At 39.0% G+C, this 18,595-nt stretch overlaps 1 protein-coding gene across 1 annotated transcript in view; it reads left to right on the forward strand.

Annotated features, from left to right (window-relative positions):
- Positions 1-15,874, forward strand: part of LOC117305758 (ATP-binding cassette sub-family C member 9-like) — a 39,899-nt gene extending 24,025 nt beyond the window's left edge. Inside the window, exons 17-32 of the mRNA XM_033790634.1 lie at positions 961-1,177; positions 2,410-2,630; positions 3,513-3,682; positions 4,215-4,284; positions 5,550-5,707; positions 7,388-7,480; positions 8,781-8,883; positions 9,377-9,493; positions 10,399-10,510; positions 11,158-11,288; positions 12,063-12,141; positions 13,104-13,212; positions 14,196-14,299; positions 14,413-14,546; positions 15,024-15,086; positions 15,643-15,874. Of these exons, the coding sequence (XP_033646525.1) occupies positions 961-1,177; positions 2,410-2,630; positions 3,513-3,682; positions 4,215-4,284; positions 5,550-5,707; positions 7,388-7,480; positions 8,781-8,883; positions 9,377-9,493; positions 10,399-10,510; positions 11,158-11,288; positions 12,063-12,141; positions 13,104-13,212; positions 14,196-14,299; positions 14,413-14,546; positions 15,024-15,086; positions 15,643-15,780 (2,019 nt within the window). The 3' untranslated portion in view covers positions 15,781-15,874. The remainder of the gene's footprint in view (positions 1-960; positions 1,178-2,409; positions 2,631-3,512; positions 3,683-4,214; positions 4,285-5,549; positions 5,708-7,387; positions 7,481-8,780; positions 8,884-9,376; positions 9,494-10,398; positions 10,511-11,157; positions 11,289-12,062; positions 12,142-13,103; positions 13,213-14,195; positions 14,300-14,412; positions 14,547-15,023; positions 15,087-15,642) is intronic.
- The last annotated feature ends 2,721 nt before the right edge of the window (positions 15,875-18,595 follow it).

Raw genomic sequence — 18,595 nt, forward strand, 5'->3', positions numbered from 1 at the left:
GTGTTAGTAGTACGTTGTGGACACGTGGCAGTTGCACTGGACTTGAGCACTCATGTTATTGATAAGCAAAGTGGAAATACCGACGTTGACACGTGTGTCCTTAAAGGGAATGGACACTATTGGTAATTAGTCAAAATAATTGTTAGCATAAAACCTTACTTCTTAACGAGCAATGGGGAGAGGTTGATGGTGTAAAATGGTGTGAGAATTGGCTCCCTCTGAAATGACGTAGTTTTTGAGAAAGAAGTAATTTACCACGAATTTGATTTTGAAACCTCAGATTTAGAATTTGAGGTCACGAAATCAAGCATCCGAATGCACACAACTTCGTGTGACAAGGGTGTTTGTTCTTTCATTATTATCTCGCAACTTCGATCACCAATTGAGCTCAAATTTTCACAGGTTTGTTATTTTATAATAATAATAATAATAATAACCTGTTTTTATATAGCGCTTTTCACACCCGGAGGGCGTCCCAAAGCTCTTCTCATTGTTACCCCTGATCACTGGGCCTTCAGTTCACTCACCAGGATCACTGGACCAGGATTCAAACCCACACTCTGCTGAACAGAAGCACCAGAGCTTGAGTTATGGTGCTCTTATCCGCTCGCCCACGACACCATAATGCATCTTATGCATATGTTGAGATACACCAAGTGAGAAGACTGGTCTTGGACAATTACCAATAGTTTCCAGTGTCTTAAAGCAAGTCACTGCGTTGTCTCTCAGATGGGACATCACGCCGTAGGTCCTGTGTGTTGTGTACTGCACAGAGTCTCACTGTAACCGATAATCACAAATTATTCAGCAAATTTTGAAAAAAGTTTCAAAAAGATCAATCTCTCTTGTGAGCGTGCTGACAGGTTATGTCAATCCCAGTAAGTGGTAAGTGGACGCTTTATTTGACAAACATGGAGGCGTCTTAGCACTTTTCCTTCTTTCTCTCTCGTTCCTCTGAAGATTGTGTACATGAAAGATGGCTGCATCCTCCATCAGGGAACCCTGGAGGATATCCGAGATGAGAACCCAGAGCTCGTTGCCAACTGGAGAGCCACGGAGAGTGAGATGATAGAGTCCGAATCAGAGCTGTCCGCAGCCGAGGATGTGAAACAAGAACGAGCTAAACTAATACGTCAATGCTCCGTCAAGTTGGAGGAAGAAAAGAAGCTTGAACAAGGTTGGTTTGGGTGGTGTTTTTGTTCCTGTTCTTCCAACAGAGGGTTTGCTCCCCTGTGTCTTAAGCTTCGTAGGTTCAATTATGCACTAAGGCATATTTGTATAGATGTTATTTTTTTATTCTGTGGATGTGCTTTTGTTACATGCGTAAATCTGGAACTATTTTTTAAAGTAGTAATTTGATGTACATTGTATTGTAATTTATTAATTAGAAACTTTGTGGCAATCTAGCCCCTGAGCTACAAATACATTGCTTTTAATAATTTAACCAGTAATGGATAATAATAATATCCTCCCCACATTCAATTTGGGTAATTAGCCTCCAATCATGTTCCCAGATTGTTCCCCTTAATCCAATATACCAAGGGACAGAGCAAACCAAGGGTAAACCTATGTGGTTATGGTCTTACTTTATAGTCACTTGAATTGTCCCATCACACCCAGCATATCAGTAAAAGCACAATCTCCATGAATAGCACATCATTATTATTATTATTTATTCGACCTCAACAGTACAAGTACAGAAAATACAAACAAGGCAACAATGTAAGGGAAAAACCCATAACAGAAACGACAATGCTACAAAACATAACAAAAAAGTATAACAAAACAGACAAATAAATGAAAAATCAATAAATAAGTTAATTAATTACACAAACAATCAGTCCATCAATAAATAATTCAAAAAAGAATTAAGTGAATAAATAAACAATTAAATAAGTAAGTAAACAAATAAGCGAAAATAAAATAAAATGAAATAAATAAATAAACAGAAAAGAAAGTAAATAAATAAATAAATAAATAAATAAACAAATAAATAAATAAATAAATAAATAAATAAATAAATAAATAAATAAATCAATAAATAAATAAATAAATAAATAAGGAAATTAAAAAAGAAGGGGGGGTAAAAAAAAAAAACTGGTGACATGAGGGCAAATAGAGAGAACAATGAAAAATGAGTCTATGAGGGGAACATGCAAATATAAGAAGTTAATCTGGGGGAGGACGCAAGAAAACTACTCAACAAAAGGACCAAACAATACTATGCGGGACAGGGTCAACAAAAGTAAACCAAATTACTGATGCTCGGAAGCATGTTGTCCCACATAGCAAACCTTCCAAGCTTTGTTCTTCAGACCGTGTCCCCTGCAAACACTGGCGTGTAAGGGAATGCGATTTCAATATTATTCTTAACCCCTGGATTTTGATTTTTTTTTCTTTTTCCACCAGCCGACTCAAACAGCGGCCGCCTTGTCGAGAAAGAAGAACGAGCTGAGGGGTCAGTCTCCTGGAAAGTGTACGCCTCATACATTAAAGCCATAGGCTACTGGATTTTTGTCGTTCAGCTCTTGCTGATGTTTGGCAAGAATGGCGTCGGCATAGCAACGAACTATTGGCTCTCGGCTTGGTCTGAAGAAGGGAATAATCTGACTCTATCAAATGCATCCCAGGTAGCTATTTTGTCCGAACAGTCGCTGTGATTAATATGAGTTTATGTTTGTTTGGGCAATGCTGACTTATCATCAAACGCATGCCTTGTAACCAGTTTGTTCAAACAATATTTTACTTTGTATTTTTTCACCACATAGTATTCTGGACTTCTTCTTAGCTGAGGCTTACGTTTCAATTTTGGTTAATGAACATGTATGCTTTTGGCACTTTTGTGGATTTGTGCACATTTTAAATTTTCTCTTTTTATTACTATTATATTAGGGATTAGAGGCATTGTATGGTGAGGTATCAAAATATTTGGTTTCGGTAGCACCATGTATGTGTCTACTTGTCAGGTAGTCCATACTGTCTTGTTATATATTCTACTACTATTGCGAAGTAGATTAGTGGATTTTATTAACTTCACTACTGCGGAGCGAGTTCTTAAAGGGAAGGTACACGTTTGGTAATTGTCAAAGACCAGTCTTCTAACTTGGTATATCCCAACATAAGCATAAAATAATAAGCCTGTGAAAATTTGAGCTAAATTGGTCATCTAAGTTGCGAGAAAATGATGAGAGAAAAAACACCCTTGTTGGACGAATTTGTGTGCTTTCAGATAGAGATAAAAGACTTCTGGCTAGAAGTCTTTTATTATTTTAGTGAGAAATTACCTCTTTCTCAAAATATATGCTACTTCACAGGGAGCCATTTCTCACAATGTTTTATGCTATCTACAGCTTTCCAATGTCCCGTTACCAAGTCAGGTTTTAAAATAATATTTGTTTTGAGTAGTTACCAAACGTGTACCTTCCCTTTAATTGGTCTCAACATTTTGACTAGCTTACTCTAGCCATCGTCAGGGGACCGTCTTTAATTATTCTTATTATTCTTGTTCTCAGGCGGAACTGATGGCCTCACTGGACCATTACTTGGGCGGATACGCCGGCCTGTCCATCGTTACCATCGTTACCAGCACTGTTTCCTCAACACTCATCTCTATTGCATCCCTGTTTGCAGCCAAGAACCTTCATAATAGTATGCTACAAAGGGTCATTAGTGCTCCTATGAGGTGGGCAGTTAACTCTTGCTTGTTTTTCTTTTGCCTGCAAGGTTCAGGAAAGATATTCTATTCCTACTTAGTTTTTATCCCTTGGAAAATTTTGTATTAATAAGGCCTGAAAGTGGCTTTTAGCCTTATTTAAGACGAACTTTCCATAATTTCCTATATAAGATGCATGTTATCTAGCCCTATATAGGACTCTTTCTCTGTACACAGATACAGAGTCCTAACTATTAAGGCCTGTTTCTGGGCGGAAAATTTTCAAAGCCTCATAACTTAAATCTTACCTGCAACAAGCCACTAATTTCAACAGATTCACATTCTATGGCGGCATACATTTTTCTGCAGTGGGTTTCGGTTGGCATTCTTCACAAATCTGTAATTTTTGTGAAATAATGCAGCTCCAAACGTTAAAAAAGTCCCGTTTTGAGTTTCTTGCAGGTAAGATTTGAGTTATGAAGCTTTGAAAATTTAAAAAAGAAACCCTCATCAAGGCATTTGATAAATAACTGTTTCTGTTTGTGTGTTTTTACCCCTTCAGGTTCTTTGATACTACACCAATTGGACGAGTCTTGAATCGATTCTCCTCTGACACATCCACCATTGATCAGGTATGGCAGAGAAATGATTTCTGACTTCTGTCAATATTCAGCAACCTCGATAATTAACCCTAGCTGTGCCCTGTATTAAACGGATTTAATGCCATGTGTTATAATCCTTTTTTTATGTGGCTGCTTTGGTCATTTTGATACAAGCCGCTTATGGCAAAAATTGGCATTTTGGTACAACCCAATGTGGCTGCCTTGGGCATTTTGGTAAAATCCACTTGTGGCTGCTTTGGGCATTTTGGTAAAATCCACTCGTGGCATCATTGGCATTTTGGTAAAATCCAATTGTGGCTGTTTGGGCATTTTGGTAAAATCCACTCGTGGCATCTTTGGCATTTTGGTAAAATCCACTCGTGGCATCTTTGGCATTTGGGTAAAATCCACTCGTGGCATCTTTGGGCACTTTGGTAAAATCCACTCGTGGCATCTTTGGGCACTTTGGTAAAATCCACTCGTGGCATCTTTGGCATTTTGGTAAAATCCACTCGTGGCTTTTTTGGCATTTTGGTAAAATCCACTCGTGGCATCTTTGGCATTTTGGTAAAATCCACTTGTGGCATCTTTGGGCACTTTGGTAAAAACCACTCGTGGCATCTTTGGCATTTGGGTGAAATCCACTTGTGGCGGCCATTGGCATTTTGGTATAAGTCATTTCCGGCCAGAAGGTACTTGTGACTATACCAGCCAGTTGTGGCTGCAATGTGCATTTCGGTACAAACCATTTGCTGCTGATCTCTTAAAGGTTAAACAGCTACCTGAGCGGAATGTTTTCAACAGAAATGGTATTTTTACTTGTTTATAATGCACTTGTTCACCATTTTAATGTAATTTTGATATGTGTACACTTCTGAACTTTTCGTAATTATCGATTAAAAAATCAGGCCCCTACCTAAAGGTTTTTTGAAAAACTAAAAACACTTCTGCCGTTGAGAGCGGGCGTCAAAGGACAATGCCGCTGACGTCATTTGTGGGAGTTTGCTTTGTTATACATCCACGCTGCCACAAAGCGGCTTTATCTACTTATGACGTTTTGAGAGTGATTACGTAACGGGGCTTTTCGCAAATCTCGCAGAAAAGCTCTGGACAAGGGCATACAAAATGATTGTTTTTTTACACAATTGAAACTTATTTATAATCATATGACTCGATTTCCTTATTCATCGAAAACATTTTAAGTGGAATTCAGCAAAGTTCACGACTTGACATTTTCGTTCAAGCAGGTCTTTAATACCAAACCAAAATTACTATATTTTCTTTTTATTCCACAGAGACTCGGTGCAACGATGAGTGGATTTTTAAGTTTCACCATCAGCTGCGCCGCTGCTGTGCTGGTGAATGCCATCATCACCTGGTACTTCATTATTGCACTCACTCCTGTCTTCTTCCTGTATGTACTGCTCATGAAGGTCTTCATTGCTACATCAAGGTACGGCAAGGATGTGATTTCTCCATTTTTTACCGTTTTTTTTTTATTTTATTTTATTATTTTTTTTTAAAGAAGATCAAAGTCTTATATAGCGCACGTATCTACCAAACAAGGTAATCAAGGGGCTGAGTGTATACAAACTAGATAGGTTATTGCAGTGATGAATTCTGAGACCCAATTATTTAGCACCTTCTAAATGTTTTCAAGGTGCTACGGCGCATACAGCAGCCACAGCCAGGAACACCGGGGCGAACCCCTTCTCTTTTTGATAAGTGCACTGGGTTCTTTTACATGCGTTACACAACACATGGGACCAACATCCGTTGGACGAAGCAATGGTAAAGTGTCACTTAAGGAAACAAGTGTCACGGCTGGGGATTTGAACCCACACTCTGCTGATCAGAAACACCAGAGTTTGAATTCAGTGCTAATAACTAAGATCAAATTCACAAGAACATGAAAATAAAACCATATGGAACACCCCAGATAGTAGAGTAGAGCTTTAGATAAATGTATGTAAGCGAGCTTTGTGCTTGTTAGCTTTCACGCTTTTCGCTCATAGTTCAGTAGGGCAAGGGTGGCTTGTGTTTAATCTAAATATACATGCCCCATTTGCATAAATATGTACATGTTTTATAGTATTTTGGAATATTTCAGTCAAATCGTCACTGTTTTTGCAAATTTAGTCACTGCAGCCAAACAATGTTTCAAGGTTTTTTTTTTTTAAATCCTTGTTTAAATCTGTTTGGCAATAACTTTGAAAAGTGGTAATTTGGTAAAAAATGTATGTAAATTGCTAAATAATGTAATTAGACAAATTTATTGAATTTGTACTTGAAACTTGGGGATTTGATGTCACTAATGGCATTTAAAATAAACACTGATTTGCCAAAGTGTGTGATTTTTTTAAAGTTGTATAAACAGTCTATTATTTAGAGGGCAGCTACTATTCAGCAGAGTTTGGTTTTGAATTCCGGTCGTTACACTTGTGTCCTTAAGCAAGACACTTAACCATTAATGTTCTGTCCTTAGGATGGGACAGAAATTTGTTGGTCCTGTGTGTTGTGTAACGCACGTATAAGAACCCAGTGCATTTATAAAGAAGAGAAGGTGTTTGCACAGTTGTTCCTGGTTTGATTGGCTGCATACTGCACCACAACTCCTTGCAAACCAATGTGCTATGCAACGGAACAGATCTCATACTGTGGTGCCACATTATCCCTCGCAGGAAAATACTGAATGTTATGAAGTGCCCTGAGCATCACTGAGTGGCGGACATGAGCACTGTATAGAAGAAGCCACTATTATTAAAGTAACTTAATATTCTAACCAGGTTTTTAAATATTAATTTTGGTTTTTACCCATACACCGATGTGTGTGAGCACTGTATACTCAGTACTTTCCCGAGTCCTGTGAAAAAATATCACAGGCATGTAACTCGAGTAGGATTCGTACCCACGACCCTTGCAATTCTAGAGCAGTGTCTTACCAACTAGACTACCGAGATTGCCTGGTAGCTAGAGGCAGTTCGAATCCTATGTTATGGCAGCGTGTACTGCATCGATATAATAGATGTTAAATTTGCATCGGGATAAAGAATATTAATTTTGGTTTTTACCCATACACCGATGTGTGTGAGCACTGGTTTTTAAAGGTAAAAATGTCTTGTATTTCCCACAGAGATATTCAACGTCTAGACAGCATCAGCAAGTCTCCAGTCTACGCTCATTTCTCTGAGTCACTTGGAGGGTTGTCAACCATCAGGGCATATCAGTAAGTTGAGACCGATTAAAACTCACTACACGGTAGTGAAGTTAGAAAATGATTCACTAATAACTGAAAGCAGTAGTCCCGGCCGATTTTCTACCTTCCGCCCATGTAGTAGTAAATAAGCAGGACAGTTCTTTTCAGAATTGAGAAGTCTTTCGAACTGGAAAGTCTACTCGTAGAGTATAGAGCAGGACAAGTTCTTAAAAGAACATAATCTACCCAGCAAGACTGCCAGCAAGTAGATGTGCACATTGTAATACCTCAAAGCAATAGTCAAAAATTAGTTGTTATATATTTAAAGGCAGTGGACACTATTGGTAATTACTCAAAATAATTATTAGCATAAAACCTTTCTTGGTGACGAGTAACGGGGAGAGGTTGATGGTATAAAACATTGTGAGAAACGGCTCCCACTGAAGTGCCATAGTTTTCAAGAAAGAAGTAATTTTCCACGAATTTGATTTTGAGACTTCAGATTTAGAACTTGAGGTCTCGAAATCAACAATCTAAACGCACACAACTTTGTGTGACAAGGGTGTTTTTTCTTTCATTATCTTGCAAGTTCGCTGACCAATTGAGCTCAAATTTTTACAGGTTTGTTATTTTATGCATATGTTGAGATACACCAACTGTGAAGGCTAGTCTTTGACAATTACCAATAGTGTCCACTGCCTTTAAGCTACTCCATTTTTGGTGTAAACATTTGTATCTCCCATCTTGAAATTGATTCAATTCATTCATTCATTCTGGTTGTGAAGCCAAGGACTTTCAGAAAGACAAACTTAAAGGGACACGTTGCCTTGGATCGGTCGAGTTGTCCATGAAAAGCGTTTGAAACCGTTTGTTATCAAATGCATTGGTTAGAAAGATGTTTTAAAAGTATAACATGTCTCAAAATTGTGTGGTTTTCCTTTTACTTTGTGAACTAACACGGTCAGCCATTTAAGGGTGTCAAAAACTTGAATCCACAAAATTGCGCGCCGTGTTAAATCTTGATGTGTAGAGAAAACCAATCAATTTCGAGGGAAATTTGTGTGGAACATTATAATCCACTTTTAAAACATCTTACTAATCATATGCAGTTTAGAACAAACGGTTTCAAACACTTTTCATAAACCAACTCGTCCGATCCAAGGCAACGTGTCCCTTAATCACTGTATTAGCCTAGAACTCTGGATAGAAGACAAGGAAGGATGGGTCGGTTAATTGTAAATGAAAAAGGAAAACCCCAAAGATTTATTCCAAACAAAAAACACGCAATCATTTATGTTTTGTCAATGATTTTATTTTGTATTTTCTTTAGGCAGGAGAAACGCTTTCAAGGTGCCATTATCAAGAAGATTGAGTGTAGTAACCTGACCTTTATGTATCTGAACACGGGCAACAGATGGCTGGGAACCAGACTGGTAAGTAACCCTTGCTACCATGAGCTTTGTGTCGTATCGTAACTCTCATAACTAACCCGTGGTAGGGATATACTGAAAAAATTGTGTTAATATATAGCTGAATACTTGGCCAAACACCTGGGCCCAATTTCATACGGCTGCTAAGCACAAAAAATTGCTTAGCATGAAATTTCTTCCTTGATAAAAACAGGATTACCAACCAAATTTCAACGTGACTTTCAGGATGAGCAAACAGCAGCTGAATACCAGTAAAAAACATAATGCAACAAATGGAGGTTTGGTTGGTAATCCTGTTTTTATCGAGAAAGAAATTTCATGCTAAGCAAATTGTTGTGCTTAGCAGCTCTATGAAATTGGACCCTGCAATGTTATGACAACAAAATCCTTGATTTATTAACAACGAATTTACACAATAAAGTCTGCTGCAACCTAGCATCCACGAAAGTCTCTCATATTTTGTTTTCACCCAAATCTTTTTGTTTGTCACTGACAGGACCTGATCGGTGCCTCCATCGTGTTACTCGCTGGAATGTCAACTATGATCACTGCGTTGACCACTGGTACTCTGCAGCCAAGTCTGGTTGGTCTGGCCATAACCTACGCCCTCAGCGTAAGTCAATGTCTCACTTTAAGCATCTAAGGGGAGAATGTACTTACGATGTCAGGTTTGACCAATTTACCTGACGCAATCTTTAGTAGACACAATCGGCGCCCGGAGTCACGTGATTCATAGTGGGTATGTAATGTAAAAGAATCAAGCAAACGACGTGCGGTTTGCGTAGTTGAACAGGCCGGCTGCTTCCAAGTGCTTCTGCCAGTGGGAAGAAACCATGCTTTTCCAAGTACTCTAGGCGTGGCTGCTGTGTTTGGTTACATTGTAAACCCAAATAAGTCGCGTGACTCCGTTCACAAATTGTGTATGTTTAATTGCTATCCAGGTCAGGAACATTTCAGGAACATTTCAAAACAATCAAAATTCTTCATTTTGTTAATGCTCATTTATACATATTTTTCTCCTCAACTCACCTCACCTATCATCTTAGGGTGAGTGGCTCTGAGGCTATGGTGTATTCTTTCCTTTGCTTTGGCCACAGGTTTGGCCTCTTTTTCAAGACTTCAATCTTAGCAGTGTCCTCCTGCTGTATGTTGTTCTCAGCCATCCTACTTTCCTCTTGCCCTCAGTATGTCATTGCTGTCCTGCAGTGCCAGTTGTCTTCCATTCTTAGAACACAAACCATCAACCACAGTACATCATTGAGGACTGCCCTGACTTCAGACCACCTAAAGGCGAGGAGGGACGCAGAGACCTCGACAAAGATACCATCAAATGTCTTGAAGTGACGAAGTTACCAATATATTTTTCTTCAATGTTCATCTTGGTCCAGAGATAAAAACAAAAGAGGAAGAAGAACATGACCAATCCACTCCCATCTTGTAGCCTTTATTATTACTCGTCCGCTGACTCCCACTAATTTGGTTCTATTATTTTTCTCTTACTCTATTCATTGATTTCAGATCTCTGGAATGTTGAACTGGGTGATTCGTATGTCCGCTGATCTAGAGATGCAGATGAATGCAATGGAGAGAGTAGAGTATTATAAATCTATTGAGACAGAGAATTATGACGGTGAGTTTCTGTCCAGAACCTCTTACTTTAAGTTATTTGTTGTCTGGAATGTTGAACTGGGTGATTCGTTTGTCCGCTGATCTAGAGATGCAGATGAATGCAATGGAGAGAGTAGAATATTATAAATCTATTGAGACAGAGAATTATGACGGTGAGTTTCTGTCCAGAACCTCTTACTTTAAGCTATTTGTTCTCTGGAATGTTAAACTGAACGTAGGCTGGGTGTTCCTTCCAGCCCTTGTTGTCTTGATGTCCATGTGACCGGTTGGCGCATTTATTTTAGTGTGCGGGTCTTTTGTTGCTTTGTATTTCTACTTCTCTTATTTTGTAATTAATATAGTTTTGATTTTGATTGTGTATACTTGTATTTGGCCAGTGGATGTCAAGTTTGTATGTTTTTTAACGTGGACAATAATTAAATCTAATCTAATCTAATATGTAAGGGTAGAGGCCATTCAACCTCGCCTTTCGCTCTGTCCTTTTTATCACATGGTGAGGAACTTGCGGGTTTACAAATGTCCATTTAAGACCTTTTCTTCGCTCTGTCATTCCTTTATTTAAGTTAAGTGTCTCTAACAAACAACAGGGCTTGGTCTTATAAAAAGAGATTTTATATTTTAACTATCGCTCTTGTTTCATCCAAACAGGTATCGTTAATCCAGGTCCTGATTGGCCAGATAAGGGTGAGATTGTTTACAGCGGTGTCTCGGCACGCTACGCTTCGGACCTGGACCCTGTCCTCCATGATATCGATATTCACTTCAAATCTGCAGAAAAGGTAATAGCAATAGCAACACAAATCAACTAGCTGAGCTTCAACTATCACCAGGGGCACGTTGCCACCTATGGGGCTGAAATAGGATTACACCTTTCACAGTCCGTAAGGATGTAGACATTGGTATCATCAACTAGGAGCCTTGTTGTTAGAGCAGAATCCACTACCTTCTTAAAGGCAGTGGACACTATTGGCTATTACTCAAAATAATAATTAGCATAAACCGTCCTTTATAACAAGTAAAGGAGAGCTGTTGATAGTGTGAAACATTGTTTTGGGGAATTTCACGAATTTGATTTCGAGACCTCAGAATTAGATTTTGAGGTCTCGAAATCAAGCATCAGAGAGCACACAACTTCGTGTGACAAGGGTGTTTTTTCTTCCATTGTTATCTTGCAACTTCTACGACCAATTGAGTTCAAATTTTCACAGTTTTTTTTTTTATGCTTATGTTGAGATACAGCAAGTGAGAAGACTGGTCGTTGACAATTACCAATAGTGTCCAGTGTCTTAAAGCTTCCCATAATGACAATGGGCCCGTGCTCAGTTCCCTGGACTCAATGATCAGTCACTAAAAAACTAATACTAAAGATATATATGGTGCAGTGGTTAAGAGCACCGGACACAAACGCTGGTGTGTCTGATCAGCTGAGTGTGGTTTCAAGTCCCACTCATAGCACTTGTGATCTTGAGCAAAATACTTTACCATAATTGCATTGTCCTTCGGTTTGCTTTGTCAACAATTTAAACATGATTTCATCATTTTCTTATTTACAGATTGGTATTTGTGGTCGGACTGGCAGCGGTAAATCCTCCCTTACTCTGACTCTCTTCAGAATTATTCAGACATTCAAAGGTAAACAAAATGCATGACGAATCTTGTTTTCTTCTTTTCACCCCCATGTTCCTACATCCCTTGCTTCGACACCCCTATGTTCTGACACCTCTAGTGTCTTTCCTAACCCTCACCCTAACCCTACCGTTTAAACCATCAGGGATTTTTTGCGACACATTGTTTTCAGAACATAGGGGTGTCAGAATACAGAGCAGTCACCACTTCTTCCCTCTGTAGAGTTGTTTTGTGCTTAAGCAAGTCTTCAGAATTGGGCCCTTCTTTCATTGATTGATTGTTTTAATGAACACAAATTTTGAGTACAAAAAAAATTGGAAAGGCTAGTTCATACTTCCTGCGAATGCGTAACGACTTTTGACGTCAAAAATTCGCAAAAAAATAATTCGCACCGTTGACTTGTGCTGAACTCCTGTGAGACATTCACTGCGAAAATAGCCCTTTGACTTCAAAATTGGTATCGCATTGGCAGAAAGTATGAACATGGCTTAAGTCCTTTTCTTTAATAGATGTTAAATTTACATCGGGGATAAAGAATATTCATTACCCATAAACACCGGTGTGTGTTTGTACTGTATACTCTGTACTTTCCCAAGTTCTGTGAAAAATATCACAGGCATATTACTTGGGTGGGATTCGAACCCACGACCTTTGCAAATCTAGAGCAGTGTCATACCAACTAGACCGCTGAGATTGCTCAGTAGCTACAATCCGGCCATCTCTCCTCGAGCCCCCCCTACCCCTTTGAATGTTGGTTCTGATTGCATGGATTGCACGGTCATCTGCGTTCCAGTCAACATTGAGCAGGAGGACGGGGAGAGAATGTTTCTTGTCAGGGGGAAGTGGACATGGAATGGTTTTATGTAACGTTAGGAATGGGTGGCCCAAGCATTTTGACCGGGGTTGTAAAGGCAGTTTTTCTGTCCTTTTCTTTGTTTAAAACTTTATTATGGTTTGATCACTTACAGGGAGGATCATGGTGGATGGAACAAACATTGCTCATCTACCCTTAGCAGAAGTCAGACGTCGCTTTGCTATCATCCCTCAGGACCCTGTGCTCTTCAATGGTACGATCAGGTAAGTGTAAAGAACGGCTCATACTTCCTGCGAATGCGAAGCGATTTTTGATGTCACAGGGCTCTTTTTCGCAGCGAATGTTATGCAGGAGTGGAGCACAAGATGCGAATTATTTTTTACAAATTTGTGGCGACCAAATTTGCATCGCATTCGCAGGAAGTATGAACCAGGTTTGACTCAACCCTAAATCCTTTGAGGGTTTTTACTAGCCTAAACATCTGACGTCACACTTCATGCTCATGAATAACGCCAGATACCTGCCTGACTGAATGCTGCCAGATGTACCTTTGACCCTGTATTCATTTCACACAGAGATTCCCAGTCAATTCACACGATCACAAACAAATTCCCAGTCAATTCACACTATCACACACAGATTCCCAGTCAATTCACACTATCACATACAAATTCCCAGTCAATTCACACCATCACACACAGATTCCCAGTCAATTCACACTATCACACACAGATTCCCAGTCAATTCACACTACCACACACAGATTCCCAGTCAATTCACACTATCACACACAGATTCCCAGTCAATTCACACTATCACACACAGATTCCCAGTCAATTCACACTATCACACACAGATTCCCAGTCAATTCACACTATCACACACAGATTCCCAGTCAATTCACACTATCACACACAGATTCCCAGTCAATTCACACTATCACACACAGATTCCCAGTCAATTCACACTTATATACATGCACACATTACTCTTGAATACAACAACATGACATGATGTAAAAACATAATAGACTATCCCGCCTTTTACCTCTGCGGACCCCGGTTCCAATCCCACCTCAGACCAGAGCCTTGCATGTGGATTGGGTGGAGTTTAGTCCCTACATGATTGCTTGGGTTATCCCCCTTTGGGGTTTTCCCTCCCACTTTTAAAACTGAACACTTCCTTTAGTTCCTATTCATCCTGTTGTTGGATGTCTAATAAAATAAAATGCATTTATTTTCTGAAGGTTTAATCTGGATGCGAGGGGTGAGCATGATGATGATGCATTATGGGAATCTCTTGAGATCGCCCAGCTGAAAGGCGTTGTGTCGGATCTGGATCTCAAACTGGGTAAGAAAATAAGATCTCATACACAAAACAGGAACCGAGCTTTCTTCTTTGACGTTCTCTGTACAGATTTACAATGGCACTTGTATTTATGAGAATTTTGCTTTTTGTAACAGATGCGATGGTGACTGAAGGAGGAGAGAATTTCAGCGTTGGTCAGAGGCAGCTCTTCTGCTTGGCTCGTGCCTTCTTGAGGAAGACTCGCATTCTTGTCATGGACGAGGCCACTGCATCCATTGACTTGGAAACGGTAGGTTTAGCAAATAAATCAGTCATGGAGATTGGAGGGTGAGGAGAATACGACGGCTGTCAGAGTGGTGGGTTGAGGTTGATTGTGAGGGGGGTTGGGTTTGTAGTATTGGTCAGGGAGCGAAGTTTATCGGAAGTAGATTGTACACAAGTCATTCAAACACAATGTACAGCCCGCACAGTACCTCTTAGACCTTCAACCACAGTTTGCCTTTCAGAAGAACCAATCCGAACAGTGCCGACTCTACACTGAAACCCTTTGTATCTCTATAAAGAGACTAGCATCTACACTCTACAGTCTCCTGATGATGACTAAAGAAGCATCGTCAACATGTTCAGACCAGAAAGTCATTCCGCAGAGCGAAAGTATAGTAGTCCTGGCTGATTTTCTACCTCCCCCCAGGTTGATATAGTTGATAGGTTGAAAGTTTAAGGTCTCATAAAGTACTACACTAATATTTTTCTCTTCGCTCTCCAGGATGCTATTCTTCAAGAAGTTGTTGCTCGTGCCTTCAAGGAGAGGACCATCCTCACCATAGCGGTAAGAAATTACAGAGAAATCAGTTTACCAAAAAGCCACAAATTTATTGTCAATAAAAAAATTGCCATACCGCTCATGATAAATTATAAATTTCCAATTGTGCAGTCAGAGGAGTCCAAGTTTCATCTTGATACCGATGGAACTTACTCTTGAAAGTGGTTGCTCTAGACAGGCATGATATTCTTCATACCAAGACAGGGGGTGTGGGTTCAAATCCTGTCCAAAACTTTGATTAGATCAGTAAATAATTTGAAAAGTCCATTAAATGGCATCCCCATGTGAACATTCATGCCAGCCCTTGTATTTGATAAAATATTATGACTTTTTTCCCAAGGATCAATTATCATGCCTGGGTTGGGGTGTTGCTGGTTTGAATCCTGTCCAAAACTTTGATTAGATGAGTGATTATTATGCAAAGTCAAATAAATGGAGTCACCATGTGAACATTTACGTCAGCCCTTTAGGACCAAATATCATGCCTAGAAGATGGGTTGAATGGCGGGTTTGAATCCTACTCAAAATGTTGATGTGATTTGATTTGCTTTGATCTTAACAGCATCGTGTGCAGACTATCCTGGACTCTGATCACATCCTGGTGCTGAATGAGGGTCGGATAGCGGAGTACGACACCCCACAGAACCTTCTAGCTCAAGAGGACAGCATCTTTGCCTCCCTGGTCAAGGCTGGTACTTAGAAAACACAAGCACAAATAAAAGTAGGATTCAAACTGCCTCTAGCTACCGGGCCATCCCGGTGGTCTAGTTGATATGACACTGCTCTAGAACTGCAAGGGTCGTGGGTTCAAACCCATGACTCATACTTCATGCGAATGCGAATGCGAAGCGAATTTGACGTGAATGGGACGTCCAAACTAGGCCTCCTTTCGCAGCAATATTCGCAAGTGAGTTGCGCAGAGGGCAACTGCTGCGAATTGTTCGTTGCGAATTTGTGACGTCAACATTCGTATTGCATTCGAAGGAAGTATGAATCGGGCTTTAGGAAAGTACTGAGTTACAGTGCTAACACACATTGGTGTACGGGTAATACAGCAAAATTGATACAACAAAAGTGTTAGATTTCGGATCCACACTGATCATTAGCTCAAGGACAGGAGCTGCTGAATCACGAAAAGCAGCGTAGCACAACCAAATTTGTATTCACCAGAAAAGGGTCAATATTTCAGGAATCGAATCCAAGATGTGATAATTGCTTGGAGAAGGCGTGATTTTTCTTTTAAATATTTATCAAGATTGGTCAAAATGTCTTTCAAAATAAAACTGTGAATTACTACTTTTAAACGGCGTATTGAACTAACAGTTCTCTTTTACATTATTTGAATGTGCCTTATGAAATGACTATCGGTGCAATTGAACTGTTTTGAGAGTAGTGTTGGTCATAAGAAGAACCGGTGTGGTTTTGAGGTTTTAAACGGTATACTCTGTTGTGTTCAGGGGAGAAAAGAGCAGAGTATACTGTTTGAAATGTCGATTCCACTAGTTCTTCTCAGAATCAACACTTCTCCCAAAAGAGACACATGAGTTTACATGGTTGTACACACAAGTTTATCAACCAACCTTGTTATACCTCTGTACAAATTTTGAAGTTTGATTGGTCGAGAACCAATTACGTGCCGTGCAACAAATATGCATGTATCATGGCTAAAGATGCCATGGACCCCGTAGCAGCGTGCAACAATTGTATACTGTATGCTTTGGTTGTGAAAGGGCAGGGGCACCTTTCTTCATGGTATTAACAATTAAGGGCATCCTATGAGGAAATATCTACTGTAGCATTTCAAGGGCACCATGGCAATAACCAGAGGCAATTATACCTTTGTTGCCTCCGTGATGTATCCGCCCTGAACTACAGTTTTGCTTATGAGCCACATTCTTCATCACTTAGTGAAATTGAAGTTTTGTTTCTCAATGATGTTCACTTCAAATGGAAGAACATAATAGCCACTGAGAATTATTTTAACAACTGCAATTACTGTTGCAATATTGCTACACGCACAACCAGTGAACGATTTCCCCTTTTTATACAGCAAAGCTGAGTTCTACACAATGTGTAACAATTGCTACTCAAAATACTTGCTGCTGAGCTTCTTTTTTTTTGCTGTAAACAAAACATGTTCAGTCTAAATATTTTGCTTAGATGCAAAAGTTGCTGGAGGATAACACCCTCTGTTTATTTAAGGATTTTGTGTGAAATTTATTTAGTATTTAGAAACGGTTTCTTTAGATCATATAGTAGACCAGCCAAACTTTAAAAAGTGCTCTAGAAAAAAAATACACGGCATAGTTTGTTAATGGCTGGCATCCATGCTAGATGTATGGATCATGGGCTCGGGAAGACGATTAGGGTGGATGCCCAGCTTGATTTTGAATTTTAAGGTCATTTTGGGGTAAAAAGGTCAAAAATCAATATTTTCAAAATTTGTGTCAAATTTATTCACATTTGATAGATCTATCCATACAATGTATTTTTAACTTTATGTTGATACTACAAACCTATGTAATTAACTTATAAAGTTTGACCTTGTGCACAAATTTATAGCAAAACGAAGTGTAAAAGTGTGATTATCTTGAAAAGGGTACATTTTGAGTACACCAATTGTTTTTGCACTCCCCATCCTCATTGGTGCATATATTGGTTTCAAACAACTCTTTTTGAAAGGTAAATATACCCAGGCAGTTTTTGAGAAAAAAAAACTTAATTCAAATACCACCTTCATGTGGGGATCTTTACGACTCATTTTAAGGTCAACATTTCAAGTAAGGCAAAAATTTTGTTCGCATTTTTGAAATTTTCACAAAATTTGACCCCAAGTGATAGATCTATCAATAAAATGTATTTTTACGTTAATGTTGATATGCCAAACGTATGTAATTAATGAATAAACTTTGTCTTTTCTGACATCATCGTGTGTATATTTTGTTCACTATCTTAACTTATAGCATTTAAAAAGACAGCGAAATGTTTTTAGGAAGTACATTAATATACATATTTAGAAAATAGTTGTATTTTGTGCTAGCAGATATATAATATTTACTCTTCTATTTTTACACATAGCCTATAATGATAGTATATCCCGATATGTGGAGATTGTGCAGTCTTTCCCTAGAACCAGAGCCACATACGTTATCATGCAATTGTATTATTTTTGGTTGTCACAAGTTTTACTGCTTGTACTATTTTTGTAAATCTTAACACCCTCCCCCCCCCCTTCATTTAGTATACCAATTGATTAATAATTGTAAGTTAGCAATAGGAGACTTTCTGTAACGACAGGTGGCAGCAGACTTACCATTGTTGTCAGAATTATGCCCAAGTTAAGAACTACGTAAACAATGGAAATTAACCCGGTAGGCTTAAGTGTGCTGTCACCTAGCGTTGGAAAGTCTCCCATTAAGACAATAATTAAGCAACATTCACGTTACAAGAGGAATATTTTGTTATCCATTGATCTTGTTTAAAGGGCATTTACATCATTGGTAATTGTTGCAATT

Source organism: Asterias rubens, chromosome 2 (genome assembly GCF_902459465.1).
Source record: "Asterias rubens chromosome 2, eAstRub1.3, whole genome shotgun sequence".
NCBI classification, from domain to species: Eukaryota; Metazoa; Echinodermata; class Asteroidea; order Forcipulatida; family Asteriidae; genus Asterias; species Asterias rubens.